The sequence below is a fragment of the Cupressus sempervirens genome, chromosome 9, assembly GCF_028749045.1.
Source record: "Cupressus sempervirens isolate cs-2001-9-10 chromosome 9, ASM2874904v1, whole genome shotgun sequence".
NCBI lineage: Eukaryota > Viridiplantae > Streptophyta > Pinopsida > Cupressales > Cupressaceae > Cupressus > Cupressus sempervirens.
Window position 1 is genome coordinate 687845788 of NC_143126.1, and position 27191 is coordinate 687872978.

The 27191-nt window shown below is 37.1% G+C and overlaps 1 protein-coding gene across 6 annotated transcripts in view; it reads left to right on the plus strand.

Annotated features, from left to right (window-relative positions):
* Positions 1-27191, plus strand: part of LOC149540592 (RNA pseudouridine synthase 7-like) — a 232021-nt gene that overhangs the window by 136320 nt on the left and 68510 nt on the right. For all 6 annotated transcript variants that reach the window (XR_016356420.1, XR_016356421.1, XR_016356422.1 and 3 more), the window contains one exon: positions 15430-15495. Coding sequence is in view for 3 of the 6 variants with exons in the window: in XM_089801689.1 (XP_089657815.1) it covers positions 15430-15495 (66 nt within the window). In the remaining 3 variants the exon portion in view is untranslated. The remainder of the gene's footprint in view (positions 1-15429; positions 15496-27191) is intronic.

Genomic DNA, 27191 nt, shown 5'->3' on the forward strand with positions numbered 1-27191 from the left:
TAAATAAGTAACCAAGACCAGTCTTAGCATAAGTAGGTCTCTGTATTGACATTGAATTATCAAGCTTTTCTTTTCTAGAATAAAACTTCTCAAGTTGGTGCTTGCACTGAGTTAGTTCACCTTTCACAATAGTGTTGTACTTATGAAGTTTTTCATGATCTTCTCTCAATGTTTCAAACTTAGATGTCTTCTTTGCTAGATTTGCTCTAAGATCTGTATTCTCAGTCTTCAAATTAGATTCAACTTTGCTAGGATCACTCCTCAAAGTCAACTTTAGATTCGTAATCTTCAATTCATGCTTCAAGATCTTGTACTCTGTCTTTAGCTTTGAATAATCATCATCACCAGTTTCAGATTCAGTAGATTCAAGCTTGGATTTGAGATGTTCAATCTTGGCCTTCAATTGTCCAATGTATACTTTGGAGTCTTCATATCTATCCTTCAGCTTGTCTCTTTCTTTGATAAGGAGATCAATTTGTTCAAGTGCCTCTTCAAGATTCTTCATCAACTGTTCCATATCTATAGGGATCTTACTCAAGCTGTTAGGCCTCTTTTGAGTAACTGGGCTCTGATACGAATTGTTAGAAATAGGAATTATTGAGGGGGGGGGGGGCGGGTGAGTCAGTAATTTACAAACTTTAGTCGCCAATTGGATATTGTTTATTACTTTAAACTATGCATAACAAAGTAGACAAGTAATGCTGAACAGTAACAGTAATCATGCACAAAGATAACTCATAACACCATATTTTGTTAACTAGGGAAACCCTGGCCAAGGGAAAGCCCCCATGGGGATGATGCCCACTAGATAATATATTGATATATATGTTCCTTGTTAGAGGATGGACCCTGTTAGGAGTCAATAAGCAAATTTAGTATAGAGAGTCCCTGTTAGGAGACTTTGAATCCCTGTTAGGAGATTCCAACCATGTTAGGAGTTGTACTACAGTAGATGCAAGATGAGCCCATTGCCCAAACATACACTTCCAATTACAAGAAGAGCTCGCTGGCCAAACAAGTAATTAGGCTTCTGGAATAGAGGTTCTCTAACTTCTTCATTAGTTCGATCTCGGATCACAAAATCAACTTCGCATAAATCGCTTTTACAAAAAAGTTCGCATATCACAATACATCTCTTGCTTGCATTTTGACATTTTAATTCGCAAGATCTCCTTTGCATAAATACCATGCCTTTTCACAAATTGCTGCTAGGTCGGCTAAGACCATTATACAATTTTCCAACTTAGAGTAAACATCTAGGATGTTGGCCCTAATTGGTTAAGTAATTATTTTGTAAACAAAATAATTCCTTTCCTTTAATTCTACTATCCTGTTTCACTGATAAAACACGAATCTCTTTTTCGTACAATCTGTACAGACTTTGGAGGTTATACACATTATCATCAACATGTACACTATTTCCATCTAACTTCGCTAGTCATAATATGACGTTAGTAACACGTTACATACAAAACAATACACTGCTGTAAACCAAATTCATACTTAGACAATTTTCTGAGTACCAAAAGCTAAGTATCTTTATTTCGGTAGTTTCCGGTAAGCATGTACATCATGTGTTGCCATAAGTGGCAACAATTACATATCTTCATTAGCCAATTGTCAACAATCTCCCCTTAGGCATTGATGGTAACCAAATAGGGAAAATTGGCTAAGTATCAAAAACTTGTCAAAAACAACATAGTAACATTACATTAATCATCTATTACAACTTGTCCATCTTACATATGCTCCCCCTTACAATATGATTTCATACCTTACAATTTTATCTTCTCACCTTTACCTGATTTACAATTTTCTTATGCATCTTCTCCCCCTTTGACATCAATGACAAAGGTTAGAATGTCAAAAACTGCTGTGAAAAATTCTGTTCTACTGCTTTAAATTGATAGTATTTTCATGCATTATGAAAACTTGCCTTAAGACTGGTTAAACCTTTTATCCATGTATCCTTGGTTATTTCAGTAGAGGTAAGAATTGCACATAGGGCATATGATGCAATCTCAATTGCATTAAGATTGGAGTATGAAAAGTTTGAGTAGGTGTCCTTGGCTTTGACACACTCCTCCAACTGTCTCTCAACAAGAGATATTTTCAGAGTAATAGATTCTTTGAAATCCGATACTCTCTTCAAAACTTGTTCCTTTGGAAGTTCCAGTTTCATAATATTACTATTAATACTGGCCACTTGTCCTTCAAAGTCATCAATTTTACTAGAAGGTTGCTGCATCTGGCTTGTTAGAGCCTCTAGCTCACTCAGCTTACCTTCAATCTTACTATCAAGATCCTTGGTCAATTATGATATAGGGTACACTTGATGTACAATACCTTTACATCCTATTGACATTTACGAAGTTCCTTGATACAATTATCAAGACTTAGCAAATTGTTCTTGATGTTCTGACAAATAGTGTTAAATAAATTAGCATCATGTGAAATCTGGGCCTTTGATTTTGCAACATTCAGCAAATTTGTAAATTCTTCATCAAAAGATTTTAACACTCCTTTGCCCTTTGTTCAGGATTTGCCTCTATATGCTGGACTACCAGAGTACTATGTAGTCTGTTAGTAACCTCCATCAAGGTTCTTTGCAGGCTCTTCATTGTTCTGTTCTTCTCAATAAGTTTTGACATAGATGAGATCAAGTCAGTTTGATGATCATCATCAGTTGTCAGGCTAACAAGCGAAAGCAAAGTAGATGAACTAGAAGGTTTAGATTCATCTTCCCTTTTCTTCTTTTTTGCTACCTCGTTGACTCTTCTTTCTTCTTTCTCTTTCTCTTCTTTTTCTTTTCTTTCTTTTTCTCTCTTTTCTTCCTCCTCTATTCTCTTCTTCTTATCTTCCTTTATTTTCTTTCTCATTTCTTCTTCAACTATTCTTTTCTTTTCTTCCTCAACTTTTCATTTCATTTCATCTTCAAGCAATCTTTGCTTGGCTTCTTCTATTTTCCTCTTTTCTTCCTCCAATAGCCTCTTCTTCTCTTCAATTTGTTTCAATTTATCTTCAATAACATTGGCATGAGATTCAGGCTGTTCGGAACTCTCAAAAGGGTTAGTATCATCAATGTTAATAGTAACATTGGTTTGATCAATTTGCATTGTGTCACCACTTACTGACACTTACGAAGTTCCAAGTGCTAGTGAAGGTGCTGCCTTAGATTTTGTCAGCATTTGACTTATGGCCGCAGCTGTTTCACTCCTTATTTTGTCCTTCTCACCCACCATAAACAGAAATGGTCTGACCTTGTTTCTCAAGTAAGGTGCCAGACTGCTCAACAAATTCCTGACTTCTTCTTCATCATCAATCTTGCATATTGTCCTTATCATAGACTTCCAAAGTTCTATGTCTTCTTCTCGAGCTGGTGCCTTCTTCTCAATAAGTGTGTCATAGACCTTCTGATTTATCGTGCCTTCAATATCCTTAAGTTTCAGATTGTGAGCTATTATGTATCTCACAGTAGAGATATCAATCTAATCTTTCTCAATATTATTGTAGAAGTCATAAAATTTGTTCATCTGAACAAAGTTCCCTTCATTAGCAATGGCTGAATTAATCTTCTTTATCTTCGGCATCTAGGGTTGCCGAGCTTTTCTTGCTAACTGTTTAGAAGTAGTAACTCTCTTTGCCTATTTAGCTTCTTGTTCTTCTTCCTCTTCATCACTAGATTCAACAATTGTCAACAATGTCTTTTGTCTCTTTCTTGGTCCAGTAGCTTGTTGCTTGACCCTTTTTGTCTTGGTGGTCACAGCTTCCACTAATCTTTCTGATTTCCTCTTTGGCTCACTTGGCTGTACATTTAACACCGCTGCATATGGAATGCTTTGTCCTGAAGATATCCCTGCAATAGACACTGATAAAGATTGCACATATGTTGTACCTTGTTTCATGGTCTGTCTAACTACTTGTGACTCACTTTCTGTCATACCAGCCTCTGTTAAAGCTTTCTTCATTATTGTCTCTATCTTCTTGTGAGATGTTTTCTCTAAAGATGCTTGATGGGCTGATTAGGTAATTTATTCATAAGTCCCAAATCTATACTGAGCTCAGTCCTTCTTAGATTTCAATAATAAATCAATGCATCCAATTGTTGCTTCATCACTTAATTCATAACCTAAGGGATCAAGAAATGTTTGTCGAGGTTCTACTGCTTGAATATAAGTAAAATCTGTATCAACCATAACACATATATCTTCTTTAAATCTTTCTATAATTGTAGGTGCAATTCTGAATCTTTGTCTCATCTCATTTTGAAATGTTTTCATTATAAAATTCCCACTATCCAAGATTTTATCTGTTGGATGTCTTCTACATACATCTATGATTTTCTCCATTGTACATCTCCCACTGCACATAATCTCTGTGACTGACAAATATGGAAATCTCTTAAGTACATGAAAGAATATATGATTGATCAGTGACTGAAATCTAGACACACCATTCTTGGTCCTCTTAATTTTCTCCAAGTTTTCAAGAAGTTGTATTCTTAGAATTTCTCTAAGGTTAACTTGTTCCTTCTCAACACATCTTATAGGCTGCACAAATGAATCCGGCCGACAATTCATCAATCTTAGAACTTGCACATATAGAGTAGGCAATGATTCTACTTAGGAATCTTACATCATCTTGTTTAATGGTGCTGATCACCATGGCCTTTCCATTATAAACTGTTTTTGTTTAGCTCTCAACTTTCTTCTTAACAAGTTTCTCGCCTATAGGTATACTGCCTTGTTTGCTAAGACCAGTTACCTCATGAATAAGGTTGGCTGAAATATCAATTACACTGTCTTCCATCCATAGTTTTTCATCATGTATTCTACTTAGTATGATCTGAGTCCACTCATTAATGTCCAATTCTCGGTAGAAATGATATTTGAAAAGGTCTAGTTCTTTCAAATGTTCAAATCCGAGCTTCACAGTCATATCATGGTTAAAGACTAATTCCATATCTTTGTTCATATATTCATTCCCAAAAGATTCAAACTTGCTGTTAACATAACTTCCTACATCTTCCAAATATACTACATTGTTCGGAGTAATGGATAATGGTGAATTGGGGTTTCCTTCTACGGGTTTTACGGAAACAACCTTCAATTTCAGTCTCTCCTCATTCTCAACATTATGAACTACTGACATATCCATGATTCTATCAAATATAAACTTTATCGAATAAATTCTGTGGATAAACAATAAAATACCTTTTTCCGAAAATAGGGTTTGCTTCGAAATCGCCTTGTCTCTTTACTTCTAAGCGCTCTTATGCTTCTGATGTAATCTCAATGAAGTGGTAATCAAGTCTGTACTCCATTTTATTCATTCAATTCGAACTTGCATTAATTGCGTACTTTGCAAACATGAAAAAGTTGTAAATTACATTTTGAAATCAAATATCTACTCAAGATCTTCTGTCCGATTTTTAGAGACTATCCGAAGTTTACCATTGCTTCCTTCTGTCATGATAATACTCCAAGAAATTTCGCTCCACGAAATTCTCTGTAAAAACATATTTTTTCATCATCTGATACAGAATTAACTTTCTCTGTAATAACAGTAACTCTTAATTCCTTCGTAACTAGTTCCGATAAGCTCCAAATTACAAGCGAGCTTAGATATCGTCTAAACTTATCTCGAGACACCTTTTCCCAACTTCGCTACCTCTGCTTCGATCTCTAGATGAAGTTTCAAATTCTGGTCTGTGAACAAGCTTAATTCAACTTAATTGAATCAAACTCGATTACTGACTTCGATCTTCCTGTCTCATCATCTTCTAACTTTTCTTTTGAGATATGTAATCCTTTTACAAATGCCTCATTGAGTTCTTCTCAAAGTTCACTGACTACATTTTTTTGTTCCACATTGTCTTTGTTAGTTTCAGAGTTCCTCTCATGTTTCCTTCTATCATTTCCGACGTTTCTTCTGTCATTCCTTCTGTTTCCAAAGTTTCTTCCATTGTTCCTTCTATCTCCGAAGTTTCTGTCCATTCTACAATACTTTGTTGTATGTTTGAAGTTGTTGCATAATTGACATAATGGAGTTCTGCTTCTAGGATTCTGCTAATCATCAAGTGCATGACAATTCTGAGCCATGGCAAATGCAGGATTATGAGCTCTTTAATCCATCGTGTAATATGTTACAAATAGAAGAGACAAGGGAGAAAGACATGTCCCTCTAGGTACACAAATTATAAAAAAGTGGTGGCCCAAGCGAATGAGACTCTAGTGCACCAATTTGCAAAAGATAAACCCTTATGGTACGAAGACCTGAAATTGAAGGAGAGCAACCTTAACGGTGAAACCAATTTGAAGAACATACTTGTCAAGATGATTGGAATCTCACGCTAAAGGTAGAAATCCTCAAAATTTTCACTGAGTATGAGGATGTGTTCGTGTAGACATACAGAAGACTTAAATGGGGCCTCACTAGAGTTGTGCATGCATAGGATCTCACTCTTACCAGAATCCCAACCAATGTAGAAGAGGCTATACCAAATGAATAAGAACTACGTTGCGAAGGTGAATGGTGAGATCAAATGGATACTAGAACCATATATCATATTTTTGGTGCAGACAAGTGAGTGAGTGTCATATTGTAATATTATTGAAAGAGGCAAATCAAATTTGCATTTGTGTAGACTTCCAATGTTTGAATGTGGTTACCATCAAGGACCCATCCTCGATATCTTTTATAGATAGTATGCTTGAGGAGTTAGAAAAAAATGAAATGTACTCCTTTATGGACGACTTTTCACAGTACAACTAGATCTCCATTGTAGAGGACATGTTGAAAAGTACATTTGTGGTCGAGGACATTTTTACCTACAACTGTATACAATTCGGGTTGTACAATGCCCCTACAACCTTCCAAAGGATCATCCTGCATGTTTTTTATAAGATGTTCGTGGTGAATCTCAAGGTGTTTTTAGATGATTGGTCCATCTACAATGGACAAGACACAAACTTGGTGACCTTGAGGGAATGCATGAATGCTGTTGGAAAGCTTGACACACATTGAATCCGAAGAAATGTATGTTTACAGTGCCTCATGGGAAGTTGCATGAAAATATGATGTGCAAGGCCAAATTGAAACTAGATCCAGACAAGGTGAGGGTGATTGTTGAGATGGAACTGTTGACTAATGTAATTGGAGTTGTTAAGTCATCTCTCAGACACATTGGGCATAATCAGAAGTTCATCAAGAACTTAGCATATATTTTATACACTCTAGAAAAGTTGATAGGGAAGGGCAAGCTATACACACAGGAGATCGTACAAGGAGAGGCCTTCAAAGAACTCAAAACAATGTTGGTAGCTGCACCTATTTTGGCCTATCCAAATTGGGATAAAGAATTTCACACCCATATGGATGCCTCCAGTTATACTATCGGTGCCACACTGGGACACATATGGGGAGCATGAGCTAGATAATCCCATCTACTTCACAAGTGGATTGTTATCGAAAGTTGGGAAAAACTTAGTATGTTGGAGAGGGAGGTCCTCGGGATGGTGTATGCATCGCAAAAGTTCTATCATTATGTACTAGCAACTCCTTTCATTTTTTTTTTATGGACCACATGTATTAATGTACTTGGTGAATAAACTTATTATTAAAGGAAGGGTCACTAGGTGCCTTCTTCAAGAGTTTATGTTTACAATTGTTGTACAAATGGGAAGAATCCATGTGATAAGTTGTCGGCTATCAAGTTTGGAGAATTGCCAAAAGGGGTCAGCAGTGATTTCTTCGACACTCATCTTTTACATATAGTTATACTACCATCATGGTAGACCAACATATGGGAGTGTCTATTAACCTCGTAGTTCTTGAGGGACATGCCGCCAGGGGAAAGAAAGAAGTTGGTCCTTTGGAGTTGGACATTTTAGTTGATTATTGAGTTGTTTTGTAAAATGGGACTCAATCAAGTTTTAAGGGTGTGTAATAGAAGAGGAAATCCTAGGGATGCTAAGAGCGGCACAACAGGGACCTCCTGGAGGCCGCATGAGGCCAGATACCATGACTTAGAAGGTGTTGCTCATAGGTTGATGGTGGCCTACATTATATAGTGATGCTCGTGAATGGTTTATAGGGTGCAACACTTTCCAGAGGGACTTTACACCCCTCAATCCCTCCCATGCACAAGAGCTATTTGAGTTGTGAGGAACTTCATAGGGTCACTCAAGGCAAGTTCTATGTGAAGGTGTCAGTATATAGTGGTGGAAATTGAGTATCTGACCAAGTGGGCCGAAGCATGAGCCCTACTTGACAATTTAGCCTTAAGCACTACAAGGTTCATTTATGAACAAATCATCACCTAGTATGGCATCCCCATCCAACTCATGAGTGATTAAGGCGAGCATTTTGTCAATCATGTGGTGAAACTCCTGACTACCGAGTTTAAATTCTTCCTCTCTCTCTCAAGTCCTTACTACCCGAGAGCCAATGGGGCAAGTAAAACCCAGGAATAAGATGCTTGTCTTTGTCATCTACAAGTCATGTGGTATTGAGCAGGAGGATTGGAAGGAAAAAGCTTCAGTCAATATTATGGGCCTATATAACTACTTATAAAGTCACAACATGCAAGACACCTTTCGAACTGATGCATAACTAGGAATCTATTATACTTGGAGCTTTCATGGTACGCAGTCTGCGGATAGCCATCAAGAATCGGCCTGGTGACAGGATAGTTTGTGTGAAAGATTGTACCCTTTGAATAAGTTGGATGAACAAAGACCGATGGCTCAGTGGGCAGTTGAAGCAGCTTAGGAATGTCGAAAAGTGTGGCATGACAAACATATTTAATGTATGAATTTTAGGTCGAGACAAATGGTGTTAAAGTATAATGGCCACAATGGAATGAGATTGGGTAAGTGCAAGGCCCAATGAGTTGATCGTTATCAAATTTGCAAAGTTGGGGAAAATGGAGCCATAAAGTTATCAACTTTGGATGGTTAACATGTCTTAGAGGTAGTGAATGGGTGAAAGTTGGAGCTATATCATGAAAGGAGAAAACACGACGACCCAGTTCAAATGGGAAGGCCCAACCAGAGGTAGTTATTTAAATTTTAAAATAAAATTTAGAAAAAGAAAAGATAACTCATTGTATAGTAATTGCATGGTATGGTCATTGGACGGTGAGAACATCGTATGGGAGTGAGCACCGTACTAGTTTGACCACCGTATGGAAGAAATAAAGAGCCCATACGAAGCAATAATGACATTGTACAACGATGATAGATGGAAAAAAACCTTACAGTAATCACAATCCCGTATAGTGATGGAAACATGAGGGGTGAAATTAAAAGGACTAGCGGTTGGAAAGTGAAATGGCTAGGATATAAACTACCATATGGAAGATACTTGCAAAGTCACAAATTACTACATGAGAGAAGGAGGAGGACACCGTACAGTAAAGAGAAATAAACATAGTGGAAAATAATAGAAAGTAATTGTACGACAAAATGCACATGACAAGAAAATAACAAAGGAAAAGTCGCACAACTAGAGCCGACAGGACAAATTGGGATTGTAAAAGACCTTACCCTAGACATCGATGTTGGAAAAAGGAGGGAAAATAAAACAGCCACACGACACTGTACGACAAATTACAAAAGAGGTTCATGCGACATAGAGAAATCAAGGCAACAAAAAGAAGGTTGTACGGGGGTTGGCTAGAAGACCATATGACTATTTATGACTAAATCATGCTTTGAGAAGCCATAAAAGGCCAGAGGGTTAGGGTCTATAGATTGCATGAACATGTTGAATATCATATTTATTGACTTCATACAGAGACAAGATAATTAATGGTCCCAAGGAAAGGAAATTGGGGAAAATAGTTATGGTAGTTATCACCTTGCACAACATCACCTTCTACAATAGGAGAAGGCAATATTGAGCAGACATTACCATCACGAGTGAAAGTTGTAGGCATAATGGATTCGTAAAAGTTGTGGAAGGAAAGAAAATACGACCCATAGACTCACAATTCAAATTTGAAAAGGTGGCCAAAAAAACATAACAATAGATGGATACAAGTACATTAGAGGGTTTGAACAACATTGAATGCCAAAGATGGTGGTAGGAAACACTAGATGGCCACCCCATTAAGGATTCCCTTCGGTGTGCATTAGGCTATTCAATTGCCAATATTTCCCACCTAAGTGTTTAAGATACCACTGAGAGCGATGATGGAAGCTTATGACAAACATATTTGAAATTATATCTTTGACTACCATCGGTGCTCAATCACAATTTTGTTCCCATTCACCACATTCACTTTGGCGTTTGACAGGGCACAAAGGTTGATAATTCAGCAATTAAGTTGAGTGCAAAACAAAAAATAAAAATAAAAATTCTAGAGTTGGTCTTTTGAGGGGGCTTGACACTAGCTATGTGGGAGATTGTGGCACAAGCAAGCACGGGGTGTGGTCTCAAGAAATCCTTTATTGCACTTACAAAATGACATTGTTTGCTGGATGTTATGGAGAGTAGGTTGACAGAAGCTAGCAAAGCCTCCAACACTGCAGTTACGATGGTAGCCTTCATGAATGGGTTACAAAATGGTAAAGTATTTGACTAGGCAACCCTTTAGAGGATCTGTGAATTTTTGACGCTGCAACACTTAACCTTTATATATCACAACATACAATTGGGCTTTTCTTAGATAGCTTGGAGACACAACTACATCTAAATTAGTATGGTAATTTACTGCCATGTAACCATTTGGGGCCTTTTTGATCATCTATCTTTATTTGACACTTTAGATACTTATGCAATCTATGGTTATACCCAGTCTAGCAAGAAGTGCTGACTTCAGGTAGTTGTGTTGGAGACAAAGTCAGAGTTGGACGAAGAGGGTGACCCAAGTGTAGAGTAGGCCAAGTCTGTCGATACCTCTTCCAGGATCAGCAGAGGTAGTGGTACTTTCACGATGGTGAATCAAGGCGAGGCAAAAGGTCACACTATAGAGGATTCTTTGGATTGAAATGAGGTAGTCGTGGGTAGTACAAGTGTGGCACGTTTGGGTACCTCTACACCTTTGGGTGGTGTCACAACATTGGATGGAGTTGTACCAACATGGATGAGAGTTGTGTTTCCTACAACGTTACTATAGGTTGGCAGTTAGTTGGTTTCCCCTACCACTTCGAAGACGAGTGTTGGAGCTATTAATCTGCTCGGATTTGGGTAGTTGTGGGGCCCACTCACTTTGACACCTCCTATTGCGAGTACCCCCATAGAGCAACCAATGGTTGATGGAGTGGAGCTAGAGGTTGTAGAGCTTGAGATTGAGGCAGTTGTGGGAGTAGAGCCAAAGTTTGAGGTTATGGAGTAGCTAGTAGGTTAGCAGTAGATGCCGAGGAATGCAAGGGTGGAGATGCCAAGGCATACAGACACAGAGTTGGAGGTCTCCATGGTGATCATGGAAGCTTGGTTGACTTATCATTAACTCACTTCTATGACACCTATTGGACTTACACTCCTTTTACCACAGAAGTAGGTATAGGTGCCACATGAGGTTGTTGGTTTAGAGGAGGGGAGTTTCCTCCAGAGGGGGTTGTAGTTGGAGCCCCCACATGCGATCGATGTACTGGAAGATGGGCCTGAGGGCAGGGCTTTTGTATACATCCAACATGAGATGTCTGAGACTCACACTGTGTCGGGTGTCCTTGCACAATTTTTGGCAGGTATGGAGACAGGTGTATGAAGGATAATCGTCTTTGCTTGAGAATGGATCTAGAGGGTGACAAATTAGGTGATAGAGCATTTGCTGATATTTTCTATAGGAGGTTGCGCAAAGGAGTTTGCATGATGTTTTGATTCTTAAGGATGGCTTGCTACAAAGACCCCTGTGATCTTGGAGGACTAGAGGCTTTGGGAGCACGTGTGGGAGAGTATGATCCACTCTTTGTTGAGGAGAATTGAACAATTTTCTTGAGAAGGATATTATGAGCTCAAGAGGGCCCAACATTTAGCATTTGGAGCCAAGGCTATGCTAGTGGTACCCATGAGAGCTTGGGAGGAGTTGGCCACTTGACTCTAGACGGTAGAGGAGGAGCTAACTTAGTTGAAGACTTAGGTTTTAGCCTTGGAGGAGAAACATAGGGTGCAGGTGTAAACCTTGGAGGAATAGTTGGCTCATGAGAGGGTTGAGAGGGTACTAGCAAAGACTTGCATGATGGAGTAGTTGGATTACGAGAGGGTTGAGCGAGCAGCGGTGGAGACTTGCCTTGTTGCAGCTTTGGAGGAAATGGACAAGAACGAAAAGGAGGTTATGGAGGTAACATTTATGGTGAATGCTACTCGAGAGAGATATATTGACTGAGGGGGATCTCCGATGACAGATTGAGAAGGTTCACTAGTTAAGAGAGTAGCAGGTGGCTTCAACACCACCTCTTGCACCTTCTTCATCAATAATGCTTTCTAGGCCCCCAATTCCTTGATTTAATTTCTATTTAGTTGTGTTTCCCATTTTGTCACGTGTTATCTTAAAATGACTTTCTTTTTGGCAAGGATGGTGTTGTCGGGTTAGTATTTGTTAGTGTTGTTGAGGGGTCACAAGTTGGTCAACAATTGGCACTCCCTCAACACCTTTATAGATGCATTATACTTACCTTGAGGAGATTGTTATGTTATAGTGTGGTCATAATATTGTTGTTAGGAACACAGTGAAGATACATTGTCATAATTTGGAGATCAATGAATATGCAGTTGTGAGAACTCTCAAATGCATTATGTATAAGCTTATTATTATATTTTACTTGCATTTTGTTATGTTTTGAAAATAGACCCTACAAGGCAAACACAAAGCTTTTGCTTCGTGGCCTCGTCTAATGATGGTTTCTTCGAGTATGATTTGTTGTTTTTCTTGTTCGATGCGAGGGGTGGTTTGGCATGTGTACAACTCTTGGAAGAAGAAGGTTAGGTAACCATGTCATGCGCTTTCTTAATAGCTTCAGTGAGCATGTTTGGATTGAACTCTTTGGACCAACCCTTTAGGATTTCCATCAATCCATCCATGAACAACATAACAAGTCTTTGTGAGATGTCTGTAACCAAAACTTACAGTCTCTGAAACTCTGTAATGTAATTTTCCACCTATTTGGTTTGCTTTAGTTGAGCCAACTCCTTGAAGTTGAGCTTTGTATCCTTTTTGTCAAAGTAGTCTATAAGTCTCTTCATAAAGTTGGCATATAAATTTACTCGATCATGACTAAGGGTGACCATCCTATGGTGCTACCATTTGTGAGCAACTTCTTCTAGGTGAAGTGCTGCAAACTTAATTGCCTCATCTTCATTGGGTTGAGATGGAAGTAGGTATCTACTTTATGTACCTATGCTTGCGCTAATGTTTTCTTGGACCCATCAAAGGATGATAAATTTGGCTTGCGAATCTTACATTTGATGTTATTGTTGTAATGGCCATGGCTCCTGGCATTAGAATATTTCATTCGTGTATCCATGTAATCTTTGAAGGTCATCTCTCCCTTATAGTATACATCCCTTCAATCTAGTCTTAGTTGCCCTTACATCTCCAGGAAAGTAGGCCCTCGCTCCCTGCAAGGTGCTTTAGTTCTTTGGATGTCAACATGAATAACCAAGAGTGTGAGAATTGTGTGCCTAACCTTCCAGTGATTGAATTATCGCCATTTCCATTGTGATCTCCATTTGTTATGCCTTCCACCGATTGTCACAATGTCTCTTCCATGAGTTGTTGTCATTCTCCCTTGGCCATGGGTTCTTTGACTTGAGCTTGGATTTTGGTTAACTCCCTCAAAAATGTCGTGATTTCATGGTTAGGCTCCTCCATTCTATATGCAGAACGCTTCCTCCTTTTGGTGTATACTATGTTTTTGTTTTGCATCTACTACTTGACAAGTTGGCATGATCACCGATTTTGATGCCATTATAATGCATCAACTATGAAATTCATTTGATGGAAAGCCATGCGAGGGCAAGTACTTGACAACAATGTCGAGGGCAAGTACTTGAGGACAATGTACATAAGGGAAAGTACTTGAAGGCAATGTACCCAAGCACAAATACTCGATGACAATGTACCTAAGGGCAAGTATTTAATGACAATGTACCAAAGGGAAATACTTGACGCAATGTACCCGAGGGAAAACACTCGACAACAATGTACTTGAGGATATTTGAGGGCCATGCACTTGAGGGAAAATACTCGAGGACAACATACATGAGCCCAAGTATTCGACGACAATGTACTCGAGGGCAAATACTCAATGACAATGTACTTGAGGAAAAATACCTTCGACACCTTTGGTCCTCAATCGTTGGCTCCCTTTGGCACTCAACACCCTTCAACTCCTAACAACAATGTTCCACTCGTACGACCTAGTACCCATATGATATTTAGGCTTCACCAAAAGGTAAGTAGGTGTCACCTATACAATAAGGTATCCATATGGTGATTGAGACTCCTATGGATTATGGTTGGTCTGTAAAGAAAAGTAGGCCTGCCAACCTTCAAATACTTTGTAAGAGTTGTTACTTTAATTGAAATAACGATGAAGGATCCAACTGTGTATAATTCCAACACCAATAATATTATTGCAGATATAGGAATGCATCATCAACATAGGGTATGCATTGTCAATGACATTGAATGGTCAAGATCTAGATATTTGTATTTCATATGATAATAATAGGGTGAGGAGTGACTCCTACTGAAACTGCAACTGCCAAAAGTGGAAGGATCTTGAACCTCCAAAACAACGAACAATATTGAATTCCAACTGGAATTGTAAATACATAAGAAACATAAAACTTCATCATGACTTCTTACAATGCCAATCACAATCTTGTAAAAGGCTTCAAGAAGTTTCCCCAAGCAGGCTTACATTAGATTTATTACTTTTTAATTTTATAATTAGATTTATTAATTAAAGGGTCCATAGGATATAATTAAATTTGGGACCACCTAATAAATTAATTTGATTTAGTCATTTGAATATTTCGGGAGTATTACAAAAGCAATGCCATGAACTTTATCTAGAACCTTTTGAATTGATTGGATATCTTGGAGTAGAACATCCTTTTTTGAGACAGTCTACTGGTCAAATCTCAATCAAATAAATATTTTGAAGAGGAGATGCTTGGGCGACAAAAAAATGGATTTAGTTCTCTTTAATGAATAAGGGTCTAAAACCACAAGATTCACATCTGTAGCTATATTATACTAAATAAATACATTTATGATTGCTAGATTTAAGTCTTTCTGAGCTGCAAAAGTTTATATCTGTATGTTATTTTCTGCTTTCATTCCATAGATGGTTGAATTTATTTGTAATGTGTTGTCTTGATTTACAGGTTTGATTCGTGCTTAATAGAGGGCAATTCATAGATTTTGAACCTTTTCATGCCATTAATTAATACACAGTGTGATATATCTCATTGCAGATTGAGGCTGGGAAAGTCCAAAAAGAATATGTTGCAAAGGTCAAAGGTGTATTTCCTGCAGAAGAGGTATTTCTAAATTAAATAGTCAAGGCGCGCAGCATGCACAGATATATATGTCATTCTAAGTATGATTGTTAGATACACATTTGTTTCTGTGCTTACCTATTTCGTGTATCTTATATACTTTGTTATGGATCATTTGTTTCTGTGCTTACCTATTTTGTGCATCTTATATACTTTGTTATGGATGCCTATTATTTTTGCTTGCATTTAATTTTCTTAGGTTCTACTGTGATGGGTATTAATTTTTTGTAAAATAATCCAGTCACATATTTTTGATTTACTACAGACATAGTCATAACCCTAGTTACTGGTATGAGCTTCCTACCTCTGGAAGCGGATCCAGATGTGGATGCAAATGCATGTGGCTGCAGTCCAGATGCATCCTCCAGGAATCTGGAAGTAGCCTCCAAATGGTTCTAGATGCCTGGAAGTCACATCCGAATGGCATCCGCAAGCATTTGGGTGCTTCCAAAAGCCCCCACACGCCCAGACAGCCTAAAATAGCCAGAAAACCACTTTTTGCCGCTTAAAAATGAGTTTGACATGTGCAGATATGACTTTTTAATTCTCTTTTCTGTTACTAAACCCTAAAACAGCCCTAAAAGATGTCATTCAATCATTGTTCATGTCAGTTTGTTTCCAGCTAGTCTCTCTTCTCAAATCAAAATGTTTTAATTTTTTGTATATTTCTTTCATTTCTTTGCATTTACTGTTACACACACACACGCATCCGCATTGCGCAAACGTCTTTTTGCACATCTGCACACCCAATTCTTGCATCTGTAACCCGGTCCGCACCCGAATCGGTAGTGAAGGTAATAACTAATTCCAAAATGAATGCCTCACAAGTGTAATTCTTTTATTCAACGAGGTCCAGATATTGGAATCAGTTCAAACAGATATCTAATTACATTCTATACTAATTATGCAGGTTTAAACGTTCATGAGTGGCCAAGTGATTAGAATAATTTTCTTTACTGTAATAAGACAATATTTGTCAGTAGTAATTGAGTTAGCTTCTGTGACATTTTAGTCATTTTGGACAGTTCTAAATATTAATTGTATGCGATTCCACAGCTCCTCAATGATCGTTTGTTCATTTTGCCCTGATGTTTTATACACATTTGCAATATGGTATCCAGAGGAGAGGAATACTCTTGTGAGATGAAGGGATGAAAAATGCTTCTTATTTTCTGCTATGTTTTGAACTGTCGCAATGCTGATGTTGTTGGCATGGGTTCCACCGGTATTTTATTGGCCTAAGAAAAGCATTTAATAGGATTAACATGTGAAGAAAAACATTTGGTGCAGTCAGCATCTGACTCCTCCAAAGGCAACGCTGGGTGAATATGTAGGTGCAAATTTGTTGATGCCAGATTAGGACAGATCTGGTTTTGCACCACCCATTTCTGTAACAACTGAGATCATATCTCTGACAAGTTACAACTGCCATCATATCTCTCATGAGTTCAAGATTTCTCATATTGAAGTTTACTCACAATCATTTATGAATGTCATAAATGTTTGCAGATATGCTGTGATCGCATCCAAGTTTGACAACTCTGCTCAGCTGTGTTCTGCAGTTTACAGCAGCGTGATAATAATCTGCAGTTAAGGCGTGGTTTCTTTAATATCAATGTAACACCAGTATTGGGGTAAACATACCAAATTAAAATACTTGAATATAGAAAAATTGCAACATGAACTAGAACCATTGAACATTTAACATAGTAACATATTACATACCTAATAGTAACATTCAAAAATCCATATTCAAATAGAAATCCAAGTCCCCATTGCAGTGGCAGCAGGGTTGTGGAATGGTGGAGGTGGGGGTACTTGGGTACGCAAGTAGCCGGCGTGGGGACATCTCAGGGATGGGTACTCCAAGGTTTAGGGGGGGGTGTGAGTCCCTGTGTAACACTGTTTAATATCCATGTTTCAGAAAGAAATCTTCTCAATACAATAATTCTGGAATCAGTATTAATTTTATATTATAGAAGCTCAAGATTATGAGTGCATGATTATATTTTAAAATAAATCATAATGAAAAAGGGGAAAGTCCTCTGTTCCATGGAGTTTCGGGGATGGGGACAGTTTAAGGGACATGGACATTTTTGGTACAGTTACGGTTTAGGGCTAATTTTTAGGTGACAGTAGGGACAGCTATTAAGAAAATAGGGAATATAGAGGAATTTCAAATATGCATATTATAACATTGGTAAAGCATTCATCATAGACATTTTAGAAGCTTAATACATAGCATTATACTTGAATTGAGATTTCAGATATGAATTCATAAGAAAAATAACAAAATTCAAATGCTTTAATTGCCAATATATGATATACATATAGCAAAAATTCCCAAAGTCTCCAATCTCAACCATGAAATGACATAAAATATCAAAATGCAAATATTATAAATAAACTACTAAACAATAAATATAGAAGTCTGCAATAACTCTCCCATAATATGTAGATGGTAGGTCTACTAGTCTAAATCAAGTAGATTTGACGCCCTAACCTCCTCTTTCAGCTATTCTTCACTCGACCAGTTGCTCCTTCTCTTGGTGCTCTTCTTGTTTGGGAATGTGAAAATGAATTTCTTTTTCTTCTTTTTGGATATTTTATTCTTAGATTAGGTTTTGGTATTCTTAAATGTGGTTTGGTTGTCCGTGTGGGCCAACCATCCTTTTCCCAAATTTAAAAATGCCTTATTTTTTTAACACTGGCCATCCAAAAATGACTTGAGCCATACGGGATGGTTAGAAGTCCCCGAGATGGGAAACGAACTTCTAGTCATCCCAAGGACTTCTAGTTGTCCCAGGGACTTGTAGCCATACCCTTGGACCCTGTTGCTCTCAAAGTGGCATTTTAGGGATGGTACCCAATTTGCCCATTTAGTTAGAGATGGCAAAAATTTGTCCATGTACCGTTTCGGGGATGAGAGAGGGTCTAAAAGTTTAGGGGACGTGTCCCTGTGGAGCACAATGAAAATCCTATCTTTCATTTTGAACACTTGAAAAAAGCTTAATACATTTTTGGAGCAATGTATTTAAGATTAGAATACAAACTGGTTTTGAAAAATTTATAAACCATTGCAACATTCGATATAAACATTGTCTTTGATTCCCGTGTATGTGTATTTTTTTGTGTTGACATTTGTGTCATTGTCCCTATAAATCATCGGGGAAAAATTAGGGTATTAAAAACCTATTCAAAGTGTTAAGGAATCCACACTTTTTGGGGATAAAAATGGTTTGAAATGTTCTAGAATTAATGGTTTTGGATTGATTTTTGAAAGATAATAATTATTAGGCTTGGATGTAATGTCCCCATTTCTGAGATTGAATTTAACATTTATAAGAATTATATATAAAATTAAATGATTAAATAGTAAGAAAATATATAACTACAAATAAAATCAATAATATTTATAATAAATAAAAGATTAAAGTAATATTATAGTGAAATAATATATTATATAAATAATATATAATACATTACATAATATTTCAAATATCATAAATATCATTAATTTGGAAATCTACAATATAAATATATTATAAAATATATCAATAATGATATATAATAATTTATATCTAAATGATAAATATGAATAATCATATAGTTAACATACAATTTAATGGATGGAAACCTTCGAAAGGTCGTACCTCTTCCATTCAACACAAGTATAAAAGATGATAAGCTATGGAGAATATGAAGGCAGGAGAGAAATAAATAAATAATTAGGAAAGTAAGGCGGGGGAGAATAGAAGAGAAACAGAGAACATTGGGGAACTACAATCTCCATTTTCGACAGTGAATAGTAGAGGCAAAACCCAGAGGATTGGACGATCAATGATGATGAAAGCATAATAACCCAACTAATATCCTCAGCGGCAATAAAGGAGAGATGATGTTGTTAGTGCAGAATGGTAAATTCAACCAATGTTAAGAGGAGTTGCAGACAAAGTAAGAGAATGATAAGGAGAATCCCAAGCCGGCCAAATTCACAAAACACTCAGTCAATTATCATTCACAAGAGAGCTGTAGAACTTATACAGTCAGCACTGCAATAATGCGAAACTCGGACCAGGTAGAAGGATATATATAATGAGTACTTATTCAACGAATCCAAGGGAGGGGAGGACAATCACACAAACATTCTAAGGACCCCAAATACGGCAATCAAACATGTCGCAACAAATTACCAAAAGAACTACCAACCCACAAGAAGAAGACATTCAAATGCATGCCCTCCCTACTTGTATTTACATCTATAACACCATTTGGCACAAACTCAGCACAGGGAATGTAGAAGCAATGAAGAGATTACAAGTGGGTAGAAGCAAGGTATTAAGGCAGTATAGACGTACAGTGGACAATTGTTTAGGGCCACATGATAGTATGTATCGAGTGAAAGAAGATATACAACGAATATCTTGTATGCATTCAGAAACATTATCAGTTATTAGTATAAATATGGAATAATAATAATTGCAGAGCTTAATCAAAGAGCTTATCCCTCAATATACCAGGGTAGGAATAATGGTTATCATTTGGAGAAACACACACGAATATCTTAGAGTATTATCTTTCTAGCATCTCAATGAATATTTGAAGAGAAGGATCTAGTAGCACACAAGCATCAAGATATACCCCTAATGATTTCCAAAAAACAAACCAGATCATCACCATTACCAGTACTATAGCAGATAGCTAGATGTGAACTCAGAGGTCAAGGCAAATAGAGGAAGATAGAACACAAAACTAATAAGGAGTGAATATGGGAAAGAAATAATAATCTTAATCAAAGACCAGTATACTGATGTTGCACAAGTATCACGGAGAAATAAGAGGATATAGGTTAGTAGATTATACGATACTGTAAATAGCAGCATCACACTTGGGAAGTTTTCCAACAAGATACATTTGATACATTAAACCTCTAATCATTTCTGGAGAAGTAATATCAGAAATTGCAGTGGTTCATAATTAGTGACAACAACATACATCAAAGGAATGTTATTAGCAATCAATGCTAAGACATTAAGGGCAACAAATAACTACATTAGAATAGAAATACTACACATACTATTGTGTTCATTACATGTCAGAATAATCAGGCCCATTATAGAAATCAACATTCCATTACAAATACATTTCCTAAACATATTAATGCCCAAATTAAGGTGGTTTAAGTTAAATAGACAATATTATCTTTATAAGAATTGTCCATAATAAAAATATCTCATAGATTCGAGAGAATTAAATCTATATATTTGAAGAATATTGGGAAGAAGTCTCTTACGAATTAAAGTTTTGAGAACATCATTCCAATATTACAAATTGGTATACAAGGGACATTACATTGGAAAACCAAGGTATAAACTTAATTGCAGTTTGAAGGTTTGTGGGATGTTATTTGTGTTAGAAATAGAGGTTTGATCGAGACTTGAATATACTTTCTGTGTTGTATTGATGACATGTTTTGTCATTGATGATAACATATATTTATTGGAGCATGACAAACAAAGATTCTGTATATTATAGGGTGATTATTGGAACAATGAAGTTGGCATATAACAATATAAGCTTTGCGATCTTAGATTTGTGTAGAAGGATGAGAATAGATATTATATCTATGTTCAACAGATCTTATGTTCTGTTTTGGATAAGTTAGAGTTCATTTGATGAAGACCTTGTAACGGACTGGTGTACATGAAATATTGTTAGAGATAGTTGGTGGCTTATTTGATCTATCTTATCAATGAGGTGGAATTAGCATCAGCTAGCTTGGATCATGGTAGAAAATGTGTTCGTCCACCTATGATCATGATAACAAGGCTTATAGATTATTCTGGAGTGGTGGTTGTTGTGAAACGTGCAATATGTTTTTCTAGCAATCGATTGGGTTGAGGAAACATGTTGGATATCATTGTAAAATGTAATGATTGTATTGTAACATGTGAGAACCTTAATGTAATGCTTGTAAAGATGCTTATGAAGGCGTGTATGCCTTAGTGTGGTCCCGTGTAATTAAATTTACATTGGGGAAACTTTAGAAGGCCGACCTAATTAGTTAATTGTTTAGGGTATAAAGGAAAGTTGTTTTCCTTGGTTGGGGGAGTCTATGATCATTATGTATGTAATATATGTGGTGAGTTGATGCGAGCTTGAAGGCTAGATGATCAGAGCAGTGCAATGATTTATTTGGTTGATTGTGTTGTGCTTCAAAGAAACTATTTTGGCAAGTTGTAGATTAGTTAGTTCCCTAGATTTGGATATGTTATCCTGAAGTTTGATCTTTACAGTTGTTGGAGCATTTAGGCAGTGGGCCTACTTTTTTCTTTATTAACTTGTAATAGGGTTAGAACTGTCTAACAAGGGTTCAAGGTCTTCTAACAAGGACTTGTCCTCTAACAAGGACCGCTGTTTTTAATGCACTATAATTGGCTCCTAACAAGGTCAAATCCTTTCACAAGGAACACATATATTAGTAAACTATTTGTGGGTGCCATCCTCGCTAGGGTCTTCTTTATGATCAAGGGTTTCCCTAGTCAACAAATCATTGTGTTATAGTGTATGGTTTTTTTGATGAATAGTTCTTTTCAATTAATAAAATTTACTAAGATTACAATTCACAAAAAAGGGGCCAGGGGATACAGGATCACCCCGCGAATGAGTTCAAACGGCCGAAGCTGGAATAAACAACATGGCCTCAGCCAGAAACTATAAACTATTCATCAAAAAAAAAAAAAAAAAACACTTTTAACAACCTCAGGCTGCCAAGGCAGTACCAGCAGAGGGAGGAGGATCATCTTTATCAGGAAATCTCCACGCATCAGTGGGATTGTGAGGCGGACTGGGAACAGTCCAGTCGTCAGCAGCATTAGCAGGATTTGGGGTAGTCGCAATCTCCGCATCCTTCTTGTCTGGCCGTGGAGGAGAAATTGCCAAGGCCAGTCGAGGAAACTTGCCAGAGTGCGCCCGTCCAGGGGGAGGAGCCGGAGACTAGCCAGAAGCCCGCCCAGGGGGGGAGCCGGGGACCAGCCAGAACCACCACGTGGTGGGGAAGTGGAGCGGTGCCTCCAACCGCCATGACCATCGCTGGGAGAGCGGTGGCGGGGACCCTGGGAGCACGGCGTGTGTGAATGGCGGCCAGAGGATTGGCGTCGGGAACGGCGACCGTGAGACGAGGAGGCATCGGCCAAGGCATTCGGAGGTACTCTGGCAATGGTGCAAGGAGCATTGCCCCAATGATTTAACAATTCTTGTAAGTGTGCAACCTCCAGGGCAACTTTATTAGCTTGCACCTGTATCTGCATAATGACATTGTTACAAATGCATGCCTTAGTGTACATTGCAATGTTAACATCCAAAAAACTGTGAGTGAATAAAACTGCATTCCTATCTTTCCATAGAGAAAACAAAATTTCCATCCTGAAAGTATGCCAAATCTAGGAGAACTTGTTGGTTTTCACTTGTTGTGCATCATTATTTTAATTGTTGGAATTGAGATTATACGTTTGGATTTAAGTCTAATTGGTCACAATTAATTCACGCCTTCCGCTCTCAATTGTGTGTGGACTTTACATAACAATATTTAGAGGGGTCACCAAACTAACTCAAGCTAAAGATGAATAAAGTAGGTTTGATAAGGTCAAGAAAATCCAAAATGCCCGTCTTGTTTAGTGTTTTAGAAAACATTCGTTCTCACATTACAATAATTGCAATAGTTAAAAAAACCTGGGATCATCTCAAAACTGTCTATGAATCAAAAAATAAGATCAAATTTTGCATTTACAAATTTGATTACACTATTTGAAAATGTAAGATGGTTGGAAGTTTGAAATGTTTGTCAAGGAGATATGCTTAATTGAGGACATCATTGCACATGCAAGGAAAAACTATGATGGACGAGTCTCTTGTAGCTATCATCTCTAGAGTACTACCCCTATCTATTTATGTCTTTTTTACGACTCAATGTGGATAACAAGAAGCTATTATTTAAGTGGTTGGTGAATTTGCTTCAACAAGTGGAGACATCTTTTGACGAGATCTTAGGTTCCCCAGAGAATTCTATCCTCACATGCTAGTAGGAGAGAAATCAATTTGAATGTCAAGAGTTGTCCTTTATCAAAAGCCAAACAAAATATTTCGTCTACTAAAAAAAGTGCATTATTTTGTGGGAAGAAGGGATGCTATCTCCTAGAATGTTGGTACAATTCCTTTGCTAATGGTGAATCAAGGTAGTGGAATCCAAAACATTCGTAAGCGGACAAGAAGAACAATCTTTGTTTGTAGAAAAAGAAAAAGAAACTAGGGAATGTCACATTAACAAATAATTCTAGTGAAGAATATTTTTTGTATGTGGTGGAGGCTTAACCTCAATTTTTAAAAGTCTCATTTGGTATGTCAATTTCGGCATGTGTGAGCAAGTGTAGTTTGATAATCTTACTAACCAACTTCGTGTGTGTATGTTTCACTTGTTTACGGTAAATCATATGAAGTGTAAGCCATAAGGTGTTGGGAATAAATCCTTACCAATCAAGATTCACAAGTGTTGACTTTTAATGATTTTTATATAATCTATTATAATAATTATGTAATGTTTCTATAATGGTCATTTAGTTAGGATCTTTCCTTTTCATGATTAGTTCTTATTTATAATGTTCATTTCAGTGGTTTGTTTAAATTGAATATCAGTCTATTATCATTTCATGGTATTAGAGCGGGTTACGTTTTTCGACCATTTTTCTTAAAAATCATTTGTGGGTATGTACTTGGAATTTATTTTCATAAGTTGTTTTAAATCGATCCTTTAATAAAAAATCATGGGTTTTTTGTCTTTTACAACAACTAGGGTTTTGTAGCAATGAGGTCTCGAGTTTTTTCTTTGAAAAAATCTTTAAGTTTTTTTTACCCATTTTTAAACAAAAAGTGTGGTCATGGATTTTTGTTTTCTACATGATTTTTTTGTGAAAGAATTATGGGTTCTTCCTCTATTAGAGGGTTTTCTGATCTTGTCCCTAGAAAACCATGTTTGATGTTGTGTTTTTGGTTTTTGATTTCTTTCCATAAAAAAATCTTGGAGGGTTTTCTAATTTTTTCCCACAGAAAGTTATCCAGAAAAAAACATTCTGAGTTTTTTGATTTTTATTTCCACAAAGTCTCATGGCAGGGTTTTGTATGATTTGTTCCATGAAAATTAAGGAGGTTTTTGCATGATTTTGTCTTAAAAAATGTGGTCTTTTGTTCTGTGAAGTCCCCATTTTTGGCAAGTCTGTCCAGTTGATGGAGTTAGCTCATCATAGTGACCCTCGTGAGTTGACAGGGTGTTTTGGGGGTCCTAGTTGTGGACTTACTATTTTTAGTAAGTCTATTTTTGACAGTTGCTATTTTCGGCAATAGAGTGGGTGGCCTTGGCAGTTGGTCGTCACTTGTAGTAAATAAGGTTAATAATTGCATGAGCTCTTATTCATTCATTAATTATTAAGTTGCATTATTATAATAATATTTATGTTATTATAATAATGACATTAAGAGATATTTCTAAAAAGTGTATTGGAAAGTTTTAAGTGTTGAGTTCTATTGAGAAACTTTCACAATGTCTGAAGTGGAGTTTTTAAGGAAACTTTGGCCAACAAAAGATTATAAATAGGAGTTCATTCATTGGGAAAAGCATGCTTGGATATTTTATTTGCTTTTGCTGCCTTTGTTGCTTTTTCTGAGTTCTCATAATTTGTGGCCCTTGTTGAAGTATAAGGGTTGAGCCTAACATTCTGAGAAGTTCTTGGCAATTGTGCTGAAGTATACAACTGGCCAACATCTCCTACTGTAAATTTTGTGGCTAAGGACAACAATCTTGAATATATATCTTTTGCTTATTTGATCATTTGGTTGAGGGTTGGCAAATTTATGAGAATTGCTAGAAGCAATATTTCAAATTGTTGCTATTGTATGACAATTTTCCTTATCACCCACTACTGTATCTCACTGTGTCTAGAGGAGAGGTTTATTTACTGAGTTTATTAGCTGGTGAATTATATTGCTAGAGCTGTGATTTTAATTTGGAGAACCAAGTTGAATTACCTAAGTCAGATGTTAATGCTAGGGCAGCAGTTCATGATTTGGAGGATATATTTCATGGACTACGGGTTCAATACTTGCGAATGGTGGTCTGCATGAGGGAATTCTGAGTCAAAATCAGCAATTGGCATTGCCTGTCATCCATTGTCAGGATTGTGTGAGACTGGAACTTAACTGCAACACACCACATACTTACCGTTTGAATGAATGATTCCCAAATTGGTTCAATTCTGCATTTCGATTATATAGTGGAGCCATGTTTCCGATCAGCAGTAATAATTAAGGGATAGCAACCATGGCTGGCTGGGTTAGTGTCTGAATTGGATGGGCCACGTTGATTTCCACACTTGCATCTCCAATTTGGAGTCATCGTCTTCCATACGGCTCATACTAGGAGCATTCAAATTGCAATCAGGTTCTTTGATTGTTGAAGACTATTTTAATTCTTGAAGATATTGTTAAATTTGTTATTTTATTTCTAGCAAATAAATTCTGGAGAATTCTAAGAGTGTCATTTTGCAATATGGTTTCTTGTCAACTCATATATTTCTGAAAAGAATTTTAAAAGTATAGTTTTCAAAATCAGAAAAAACAAACACAAAATCCAAACATTTCTCATTTTCAAACAGCAAATCAGTATGAGATCAAAAAGGGTTTTTAAATGTTGTTAGGAAAAGCAAAGGTATATGATTTTAGCATTGTATCAAGGGTTCAATGAGTTTGCCAATTATTTTGGAAACAAAAACTAAAGCTTTTTCAGTTGATTGGTGTCTCTGGATAAAGGAATGGATTGCTTTGTTACCCAACACAAGGTTGGAAGGTTTGTGGTAATCTTGGTCATATTGAAAAGTTCTGTAGAACCTGTAATGTTCCCGTTATTAAATAAATCATTTATCAAACTATTGTAATGGGCCGATTGATTTTATGTATCTCGGACCCATTCTTATTTTTGTTTCTATAGTTTGCATCGCCGTCGGCTATCTTTGTACACCCTCAAAAAGTTTTCCTGAACGGGTATTTAAGCACGACATGTAGGTTGTCTTTAGGCATGCAACTTGGATTATTTCTTTGTACTGCGAATTCTCATTGGGATTCTCTGTTGTTCGCCATTTCAGAAGTGAAAGATCTTCCCTATTTGGCTTGTGTGGTTTCTGTGGGATTTAACCCTCATCCTATTCCGTCGCCTGTAATACTTCGCTCGGATCTAGTAATTCAGAGCACCATCTTTCGACATATATTGAAGGAATTATTCTTGTTCAAATTTCTAATCTTGTATCTGATCTACTTGTGTTTGTATGAACGAATTTGCAAATTGTTGTACTATGTAATTTCCGTACGGCCTTCACTTCCCCAAACATCTTCTACCACATCCCGTACCTTTCTTGTTTCCTCCTTCCACTCACTGTATGGCCTACTTGGACTTCTCGCCACACGTTGTCCCTTTCATTTGCTACCAATCCACTGTACGGTTGACTGTATGGGCCGTCCCTCCCCTTCCATCGTACAACAACAGGAAGATCATTCGGCCTTGTAGACCCCCACTGTACAACCCTCTTGTACTCTCCCACCGTACGGCCACAGAGCAACCCACATCCACCATACAT